Source organism: Protobothrops mucrosquamatus, unplaced genomic scaffold (assembly GCF_001527695.2).
Source record: "Protobothrops mucrosquamatus isolate PMUCROS unplaced genomic scaffold, P.Mucros_1.0 scaffold566, whole genome shotgun sequence".
In the NCBI taxonomy this organism is placed as follows: Eukaryota; Metazoa; Chordata; class Lepidosauria; order Squamata; family Viperidae; genus Protobothrops; species Protobothrops mucrosquamatus.
The window spans coordinates 1,672,178-1,683,381 of record NW_015386869.1 but is presented as its reverse complement, the minus strand read 5'-3'; the positions used below and the strand labels follow the sequence as shown (position 1 = coordinate 1,683,381).

The following is an 11,204-nucleotide window of genomic DNA, read 5'->3' as shown; positions in this document are numbered from 1 at the left end:
TCCTTTAAAGTCAAATATTTCCAGTAACTTGTATCAGCCCTAGCATCATTTGTACAAGCATTCAGAAGAAAAGTCACATATTTTATACTAGTAGATTTTTTAAATATATAACTTACAATCTTCTCTTGGGAATTTTGTACACAGTATACCTGTGTGATCTCTATAGCATCCTGGCTGTATTGATGTTCTGAGAAATAAATCAACGAAATAAAGAGAATAGTATATAAAAAGCTGATGCTACTGAATATCAGATTTAGACTGATTTTCAATTTCCCAGTTAATAATATGAAATTCCTTTTCAAATTGGAAGGGAAAAACTGTTTATGGTAAGTATCACAGAGGCAAGTACCTTAATTTTTCAAGTTTCCATTTTATTTTACAAATCAGAAAATGCAGATCAAATTTACACTCCTTAAGGCAAGAGTCCCCATGCATGTAATACACATTTATATTAAATCCAAAAAAGACATCCAACATGGGAACTCATGTACAAAGGGAAGGCTAGGATGAGCAACTGTAATTTATTAAAGAACTCGACAAATCTCCCTGATACAGGAACTTTTGAGATCAACTTGCTATGAATTATACAAAGGAAAGAATTGCAGACAATAGCAAGGATTTCTGATAGTCTTAGTACTGCATACAATCAAATCAACATTATTAAGAAAAAATACAGTAGTGCATACAAAAAGTGAAAATAGAATCCATTCACATCACTGCCTGGATATCACTGTGCCAATGGTCATATTGCACTCAAGATTGTAATTTAGGGTTTTGGTTAAAAGTTAGCTTTTCCCCATTTTGGCAATCAGTTCATCGCAAATCTTCGTCAACTCTTCTATTTCTTTATTCTGAAAGGAACACAGATGCACAGGAAGAAAGAATAAACATATTTTAGTTAAAAGCTATATTGCACTCTTTTTCAATTAACAAAATAACATTTGTTGCCATTAAGAATATAATACATGCTGGGGAAAGAGCAATATCTGTCTGCAATTAATGCTGAATCATTAGCAGCATTCAGTTCTGCTTATACCAGTGGTGGCAAACCTATGGCACGGGTGCCAGAGGCGGCACTCGGAGCCTTCTCTGTGGGCACACGTGCCGTTGCCCCAGCCTTGCCTCCCCCCGTGACCCCCTCCTCACCAGCAGCCCTCCTGGAGGAGAGTCGCCCCTGAGCGTGGCCCACGCAGAGCAGTGCAGCCAAGGACATGGCAGCCAGGCAGCGTAGACAAGACTCTGCCCTCATGCCCCATTGTGCATAGTTGATGCGGGGTGCGGGCAAAGGGCGTGGCCGCCATGGAGCTGCTGGGCGATCTGCGGTGGGCCCTGGAGGTGGTGAATGGCCCTGTGGACAGGCGGGGTGGAGCGGGGGCAGGGCCAGTTTTTGGGCACTTGTTCTCTAAAAGGTTCGCCATCACTGGCTTATACCAATCATTTTGCTTAATCTTATCACTGTGGGACTTTTCAGGAAAGCTTTCTTTCTTATGCCTAAAACTTTTCTTAGATTCAAATCGTTTTAAAAGGATAAATAGCTGCCTGGTAGAAGCCAGATTTCTACTAACAATAGGCTAAGCCAGTGGTGTTTCAACCTCAGCAACTTTAAAGGACTTCAATTCCCAGAACTCTCCCAGAATCTATATACTACTAAAACGCTCATGTCTGTTTGTCTGTGCTCAATTGGGCACATTGGTGGATCATAGAGGAACCATTTTTAAATCAACATACTTCCAATGGGACAACTTTTTAATGCACTAAGCCACGGTCACCCATCCATGAATTAAGGCTGGAGTGAGTACTTGTTTCATTAAAAGCAGATAAATAGTATGATGGTGCAGTGCTTTAGTGTTGATCTCCAACAGGCCTTTGTACTAGGAAGGAGTGCAAACATGCTGCCTGCCTACAGTGCTTTGAAACCTTTGAAACCTGTGCTGATTATGGGAAAAGACCCAGCTGTTTAAAGCACTGTAGAGACACGTTCTATTAACATCGCCTCCCATTCCAATGTTTTTGGAGCTCAAACATGAAGTGCTACACAGCCCCAATAAACAGTAAAATACTAAGCCTACCCAATCCTTGAACTGTCCAAACACACGGTGAAATCTAACCTCTGCTCTGTCTGATGTTACTACATCACCTCCATAGACAATTAGCCACCACCCATAGACAACTCCGCCCAGAGTTACCCTGTGGTAAGATGGGTGGCCAATAGATTTGATAAATAAATGGGTAATACCGAATTGTTGAGGCAAAGCCACCAGCAGCACCACAAAAGCAATTTAAAGAATTCTTGAAGTTTTTAAGGATAGCATTTGACAGGGAAAAAAGATTTGACCATTTTACATTATTAAAGTAAACTGCTATATAAGCTTAGGGAGCAACTACCACCGTATTTCCTCTATAAGCAGCTTTGTACAGGTCAGAGCTAGTCACCTTTTGTTCCAGTGTTCTTTCCAATGCATCCACTTTTAACTGCTCTTTACGAAGGCTGGCCTGGTAAGCTGCTTGTTCTTGCTGAGCCTTTCCCCGAACTTGTGCAATTTCAGCATTGGCTCTGCAGAAACACAGGTATATTGAGTCCCAAGGAACCTCTCTCTCTCGCTCCCCCCCCTCTCCCTCTCTCTCATGCATTCATGTCAGTGTTGACTCCTGGCAACTGGCCAGACTAGTTCCTGAAGTTTTCTTGGCAAGATTTGGTATACGTTTATAAAAAGCATACTGGTATACCAGCTTTGCACATTTACATTATACTGTATTATGTAAGATTTGACATTTGGTGCTTAATTGAACCTTTCCTGGATGTTTTAAAAAGTAGGGTTTTTTTGCCTATAAAAATGGAGGGGAACCTTAAGGAGTGGCAGAATACACTTTATAGGAATCAGATCAAAATTATACGTAAGTACTAACAAGAATCAGATGGAAAAAGAAAACTCCAGAATTAATTTATAGCAGACTTCAGAACAGAAGCTCCCGGTTGAAATTCAGGATACCTCCCAAGTCCTAATAAAATACCTGTCCAGTTTTTCCTCTGCATGAATCTTGAGGGCTTGATATCTCTGCTCTTCTTTTTTAACTCGTGATAAATATTCTTGTGCGCATTTCTTTAATACTTCTTCATTCTTTAATGGGAAACATAAAAATAGCTTAACAACAGACAATAAAGGATTCACTGAAAGTTGTAGGCTTTTGACCATACTCTACAATTTTAGGTAGTAGATCATTTTATTGAAAGCAAACATAAAAGCAGTAGATTTCCTTAAAATAAGAGAGACAGAAATATAAATGCTAAGCAGTCATCTCTGTATGAATTCTACAGGCCACGCATGGCATATGAAGCTCAAGCAGTGTAAGAATCCCTTTTCTGCAAAGTCCAATGTCTACAGAAAACGGTTGCTTCGGATTTTTGGCCAAGTACAAAATTGCTTTTAAAATACAATGAATGAATCAAAAAAATCAATTAAGGGAAAATTAGTTCAAGCTATACTTTTTGCACAAATCAGGGAATAACGTATAATCTTGACCCCACCACAATTATGATAACAATGTACTTTCAGTGTCCCCATTGTGCTAGGCAAGGAGTCCCCAACTTTGGCCACTTTATGACTTGTGGACTTTAACTCCCAGAATTCCTCAGCTAGCATGGCTGTCCACAAGTCATAAAGTGGCCAAGGTTGGGACCCCTGTGCTAGGCTCTGTGTTTCCAGACTACAACTCCAGAGCCATCTCCATGCTCACAGATATATTGCACCACAGTGTGACTTCTTTGAACTCAAAGGATTACCATAAACTGTTTATACATATTCTTGCAATATGCATAACCATGTATACCAAGTTTCTTTGGCAGTTATCTCCTTTTATTAGAGCTAGGTGGCAGCACTTTCAGGCTGATGTGTCTCAGGTTATTAGATTAACGATGGTTGCTATATAACAAATGGGTTAAAAGTGTTCTGTCAGAAGAAGCACTGAGGATGGAAAGGAAGCTTGAGAATTGGCACATCCAAGAAGAATTCTTATCCCCAAACCCCTGAGTGCAAGGGCCTGATCTTCAGCCAAAAGCCTGCTGGTGGATCAGGACCCCTAGTGAAATGAATACAAAAATGCAGCCATAACTCCAGACCTATACATGCACCTGAGTGAATGTAGGTGTTTTGATGAAAGCATTATTCACTGTGACTTACCTTCCTAAATCCTTCAAGAACTTCTTTCATTTTTTCATATCTTCTGAAAAGATCTGCTAGAGATTTTTCCACAGAGTTCAGGTCAGCTAATGCTTGCTCTTTTTCCATAATAAGTTGCTGGACAGTGTGATGGGACATGGATTTTTCTCTCTGCTCATCCTCTATAGGAGATAACGATTAAAAGGCTCAAAAAATAAGGAATAGTTTTAAAACTTAAAATTAAATTAAAGCATGAAAATGAGATCATGCGAAGTAGAACGAGCGGCAAATTTGTCTGGTAAATCTGTTAAGCATTTAAAACATTGTTTTATTATGGGGATAAATATTTTATCCCAACACTTGAAACATTTAAATAGGGTAATGGAACCAATGTCTTGTCCTTTACAAGTAATAATAAGAATCAAGTATTTAGTACAAAGAAAAGTTCCTTTATGGGAATCACATCGCCATAAATATGCAGCATAGTTTCAGCAAGAATAGAAAGTGTGAATCAATGTAAAATAAGTTCTTTTTACTGACCCAAAACCTCCCACTAGTCTGGGAACACCTAGAATCATTTCAACTGAAAACTTTAATATATGAAACCATATATTTCACTTTATAAAATGGCACCTCAACCTCTAAAATCAAATGTTCCTTAAATAAAATAGCAGACAAATCTATACTAATATTTATAATAACTTAAAATGGATCCTGCCAGATGGCACCATTCATATTGGACATATTATTCTGATTCTGGAAACAGAAAATTATTATAAGATTGATTCTGCATTAATTTGATTCTTATCTTTAAGCATGTACAGTATGTGTCTGTGGCCCTTAGTAATCTTGTAAAAGTGATTCTATAATTTAATTATAAGCCCTGCAAATTTTCCCCTCGGCCTTTCCTGAATTTCCCACTACTCAATTTCACAAGGTGCAACACTACCTGGGAAATTCTCCTTCTCCACTTTCTCCCCACCATGCACAAATTTATGTATTTCTACAATTCTCTCTCTTTTTCTCCGTTTTCTAATATTGTAATCCAGTTTTATCCACCTGCAGTGTTTGGGACTGCAATTCCCTTAAATCTGAAGTTGTGCCAGATTTTTTCAGACATTCCACTTTAAAAGGTCTCCACTTTTTACAACATTACAGTTATTATCAAGTGTCTACTTTTCTCAGAGCTGCAGCAAATCAGAGCTTACACAGCATGTGAACTGTGAACAGCTTTGGTTGTATGTTATTTTTAGATGCATGTGCATAATACTCATGCATGCATAATTGCAGTAGAACATAAAGCAGTCTTAACTTTATGATGAACCAACTCCTTTTGTTATTGCTTCTCTGAGAACAATTCTGTCAATAAAAACAAGTAAGGTGCAGAAAGTCTTTGTTTAGCCTCATTCAGTGACTGTTCAGTGATGAAACTAACTTTATAACCATTTCTTGCATTTACAACCTTCACAGGTCTGTATAGCAAGGGAAAAATGAATTAAGATCATAAGTGCAATTGCAGTTTTATTTAGTGACCACTTCGTTAAATGATCGAGTTGCCAGTCCCAATTGTGATCACTAAATAAGGGCTACCTATACTGGCAACATCAATTAAGAACTGGTTATTCTTTGATTAGATAGTTTTGTTCTTATAGAAATTGCTAGTTTATACTATTATGTAAAAATAAAAGGTTAAGGTTGATGTTAATATCTGATTTTACTGCACCAAAGAGAGTTGGAAGTCAACGCCTTTGCTTTCCTTTTCCTCCCTTTCCCTACATTTTTCCCTTCCCTACTCTCTCCCCTATTTTCCTACTATTTTCTTTTGTATTTTATATTATAAACTAGTAATAAAAAAGTGGTTATTCGTTTAATAAATTGAATATATTTTCAAAATGCCAGTGAGCTATTCCTCATTTATTCTTAAATCTAAAGATGACTGTAATATGTCATTTTGCACATCTTTTACCCCACAATAATATAAAAACTATGGAAAGAAAAAGATGAAAGAAGGAATGGAAAAACAGAATATCTTTGAATGGATAAGTTTCTATTAGACTGCTGTAAAATTCAATGACCAAGGAAAAGTGAAAAAGAAGAAAACTTGCCTAGATGTAGTTTTACAAGTAAAGCAACAGAGAATTTGTCACTGCCACTTGTTTATAATTTAATATGAATATACTAAGCACCTGCACATGGAATTATTTGATCTTTCAGGTACAGCATCAACGGAATGTGCCATTCTTCTAATGCAGGGGTGCCAAACTGCTGGCCCACGGGCCGGATGCGTCATGCCGAAACCGCTCCCACCCCATTGCCAGCAATGGAAAAAAGTTGAGATATGTCGCGACACGTCACGTGACGTTGCAAGTTTGACACCCCTGTTCTAATGTATACAGTATTCTAAGTACATAGAACTGTGGTGGTGCAGTGTTTAGAATGCAGTATTGATGCTAATTCTGCCAACTGCCAGGAGTTTGATCCTGACTGGCTGGCTGAAAGTTGACTCATCCTTCTATATCCTTCCGAGGTGGGTAAAATGAGGACCCAGGTCGTTGTGGGCAATATGCTGACTCTATAAACTGCTTAGAGAGGGCTGTGAAGCACTGTGAAGCAGTTTATAAGTCTAAGTGCTATTGATATTGCTACTGTATTGATTTGCACACAGCATACTAAACAGAATAGGGCAACATCTAGACAACAGTAATATGTTGTAAACCACACGTCAATGGTTGTTGGGGACATAATTAAGAGGGTGATTTTTTTGGTCTTGTTTTCTTTCTCCAGTTTTGTGGAAGTTTAGTCAACTCTGATAATAGCAGAAGGGTTGTGAAGGTGGTTGCAAATCAAAAGAACTATTTTGCCTTAGTATGGAGGTGGGGGAACCTTGGCTCTTTTATGACTTGTGGACTTCAACTCCCAGAATTCCTGAGCCAGCATGGCTGGCTCAGGAATTCTGGGAGTTGAGGTCCGCAAGTCATAAAAGAGCCAAGGTTCCCCACCCCAGCCTTAGTACATTAGTGAAACTAAGCCTAATGCAGACAACCCTAAAATTAAAGTAAATATGGAATTCTTTATAGGATCATCCAAAATGTTTATCTGAATGACAATCCTACTGAGTTCCATAGAAGTTACTTTCAAATGAAAACAGAAATGGAATTGGAATTATATTTTCATAGAAGTATGTTTTTAAAGCTCAATCCCCTCCCATTTTTTTACATATAATAAAACATTTACTTGATTTGAAGGGGTTGGACTAGAAGATCTCCAAGATCCCTTCCAACTCTGTTATTCTGATCAGGATTCTTTGAATGAAATCCTTAAAACAGATTAAGAGTGTCATTGCTATTATATAATTTGAACCACACAGGAAAGAAAATATTTTTGAAACAGCTTCTTCTAACCCAGCACTGCCCAACAATGGGCCATAGTAAATTTCTAGCCAATACTGAAAGAGATTAAACTTAATTTTCAGATTTAATATGCACCTCGTTGATCACTTTTCAAAGATGATTTTTTCCCTATGCCATTTAGCAGATTCAAGCCAGTTCCAAATCCTAAAATAATAACAATAATAATAGTAAAGTTGGAAGGGACCTTGAAGGTCATCTAGTCCAACCCCCTGCTCAGGCAGGAAACCCTATACCATTTCAGACAAATGGTTACCCAGTGTCTTCTTAAAAACTTCCAGTGTTGGAGCATTCACTGCTTCTGGAGGCAGATTGCTCCACTGGTTAATTGTTCTCACTGTCAGGAAGTTTCTTCTTAGTTCTAGATTGCTTCTCTCCTTGATTAGTTTCCACCCGTTGCTTCTTGTCCTGCCTCCAGGTGCTTTGGAAAATAGCTTGACTCCCTCTTCTTTATGGCAGCCCCTGAGATATTGGAACACTGCTACCATGTCCACCCTTGTCCTTCTCTTCATTAAACTAGACATACCCAATTCCAGCATCTGTTCCTTATATGTTTTAGCCTCCAGTCCCCTAATCATCTTTGTTGCTCTTCTCTGTACTCTTTCTAGAGTCTCAACATCTTTTTTACATAAATGGAAAAGGCAATTTGGGACAGGTTTTCATTCTGCCAGGTAGAGCAGGAAACCTTCAGGTTTTTCCTCTACTGATTATGGGTCTTCACAGAAGAGACCTGTTTATCCAGAGCTCCAGTAAAAAGTCATGGAATATGAAGAAAGAGAATGTAGGTCTAAGTGACACATTAAAGCTTGCAGAATACTCCAAAAGATGCTGGGGTCCAGTTCTAGAGTCTGGAAAGGATGTAACCCCCAGGCTGTGGTTACGAACTGATTTATGGGGAAAAGCATCAAGTCCATCCTTCATTGCAAACTTGACAATCAGCACCATACTCAAAGAGTATCATCATTCATACTAAGATATTAATTATTTAAATGGATTTGTTTGGCTTATTGGCTATTCTAATCAATAAACACTGAGCAACACATAACTCACTAAAACTGAAGTTTGGGTTAACATGGTAATCAAAAATTAAAACCCAAACAATGCAATGCAAACAATTATGTGCACCAAGAAGCAAACATTCCAAGGAACACCAATAAAATAGATGTTCATCCACAGACATAGTCCTAATAGCCCTGCCCCCAATATTAACGAAAGAAGCCAAATCTGCATTGAGCTTCTGAAGATACAAGGACATCCTGGTGTCCAGGCCATACTATTGCTGATGAGAAGGTGTAGCAGCTGAAAAGATAGGTTAGTCTCTGACTGAGGAAATATGTAAATAGCCTGTTCTACTGGATCTTACTGGGCAGATAGATGACTCCCCAAAATTATTCATTTTTAATTTATGTCCTATTATCAAATAGTTTTGGAAAAGCCTGTGGGCAATTAACAGCCACATAATTACTAAAATCAGTATAAAGCATAGATTGCATGTGCACAATTGCAATTTAACCAGCAATACAACTGAGGTTTGTGTTCCTTCCCTAAAACTATGAAGATAGGCTTTTGCTTAATGACACAGCACCATGTAGGATGATATAGTTCAGCCTTTCTTATGACAAATTCTTAAGGACACCACTTCTAATATGGGATCCAGAAGGGATCAAGAGCATCTAGTTAAAAAAGGTTTATCCAATATGGGATAAACTAGTATCCAATATGGGAATCTATGCATTTCTTCTCTTACAAAATAAATGAATTGTCCCTACTACTGAAACTTGCACATCTTATTGCAGATAGGGCAGGGGTCCCCAATCTCCAGTCTACAGCCTGGTCTGGGCCACGACCCATTGGGAACTTGGCCGCAGAAGTGGTGGGCATGAAGCTGATTAGTGAAAACAGCATATGTGAAACCATCCCCCCTCCCCCCCACCAGTCCACTGAGCTTGGGGGATGCTTTAGGATCTAAAATGGATTGCGTTCTCTTTTTAAATTGTGTATTTAGATGGCCAAAATAATCACGTGAAATTGTCCAAGTGAAAACAGTTTCATATTACATTTTTTATGATGCCCCACTGTCACTGTAAGTATTGTGGAAACCACTGTAATATAGCCAATTAATAATATTTGTTTCTGCACCCTATTCCTCAAGTGAAATGGAACAATGTATATCACCATTAAAAAAAATCCACCAAGCTTGCAGTATCTATTGCTCATTATAACACCTGTATTACCATTAGAAATAACAAGATTTATATCCACATTCTCTGTAGATATACAGAACGAGCTTCTGTAGAGCTCATTCATCAGAATACAGAGAAAATACATAAAGTAAATGCCAAAGTAAAATAAAATAAAATAAAAGTTTAAAAAATGCAATATGCAGGTGCCAAAATTGGCAAAAGCAATACTTACCAGGCTTGCCTTTGTTTTGGATTTGCAAGCAAAGAACAAGAAGCAACAAAAATGGAAGCAAAACAGAAAAAAAAAAGTCAAGGGATTTATTAAGAAAGCAGAAAAAACCGGGAGGCAACAATCTGTAATGCACAAAGCACAATATTCCTTTTAGTTCAACTATGAAAAAGGAAGCAGCATAATAGTTTTAAGTGGATGCGTTTGCTTTCAGCTTTCATAGACGATATGAATGAATGAATGAATGAATGAATGAATGAATGAATGAATGAGTGAGTGAGTGAATGAATGAATGAATAAATGAATGGTTCAAAAAGGTGGCAGCAGCTGTAGATACGCAATTCACTGAAAACGCAAATACAGTATAGTACATAAAGTTCAGCTTGACAAAATGCCATGATGTGCAACTCAAATGGTTCAAAAAGCACTCACATAATCTGTAGACTGAACGCAATGGGCAACATTTTCTCTGATAAACTTTTTTTTAATGGAGACAAGCATGCAGTAGAGGCATAAACTAAATGAAATTGAGGATTTTAAACAAAATTATATGAAGGCAGATGCTACCTGAAAAGTACATGCCAAGGAATTACCAGGAGATCTACAAACTCAGTCTGTTCAAGTTTCTGCCTCCTAATTATATCTTTAGGAGTTAATCCTTTTTACATTTGCACTGGAGCCATTGATTTTAGCAATACATTAGGGCACTTCTTTAACTCCTTTTTCTTAGCTCTCTGGCCCAAATCAGCTTTTACTAAAAAAGGTATTAGTTTAGTTCAGATTTATAAAGTGCTCAGAAGGATCTCTCCAGCTGTAAATATAAGATTTTTTTTCTTATTATTTCCCTTGCAGGATACCAATACTTGTCATAAGCACACTTCAGTATATTTTCTCTGCATATATCAGATGTTCCTGCTATGTTTCTAAATAGGTCAGTCACATGGATAAAGATTAGTTAGAAATAACCATATATGTAGCATTCCATTTCCTTTTCTGTTAGTATATAAAATACTCTTGTGCAGGAATATTTAAAGCATTTAAACTGAACTTCTGGAAGAGGATGGGATTAGCCGAATTCTGAATTTTTCACTAGATCTTAAAGACACTATAGAATTAGGACTCAAACAATACGAATCTTGTCTGGAAAGTCAAATTCACATTTCTTATATCTAGGTCACAGATAGCTTTTAGGCTGATGCTAAATAGGCACCGGCCAAGTATACCAAAG

At 37.7% G+C, this 11,204-nt stretch overlaps 1 protein-coding gene across 1 annotated transcript in view; it reads right to left on the bottom strand.

The window, feature by feature from the left end:
• Positions 1-362: 362 nt before the first annotated feature.
• The window catches only part of TACC2 (transforming acidic coiled-coil containing protein 2), a 133,827-nt gene continuing 122,985 nt past the window's right edge, over positions 363-11,204 (bottom strand). Inside the window, exons 17-20 of the mRNA XM_015817241.1 lie at positions 4,179-4,339; positions 3,013-3,119; positions 2,434-2,554; positions 363-851 (exon numbers count right to left, since the gene is read on the bottom strand). Of these exons, the coding sequence (XP_015672727.1) occupies positions 786-851; positions 2,434-2,554; positions 3,013-3,119; positions 4,179-4,339 (455 nt within the window). The 3' untranslated portion in view covers positions 363-785. The remainder of the gene's footprint in view (positions 852-2,433; positions 2,555-3,012; positions 3,120-4,178; positions 4,340-11,204) is intronic.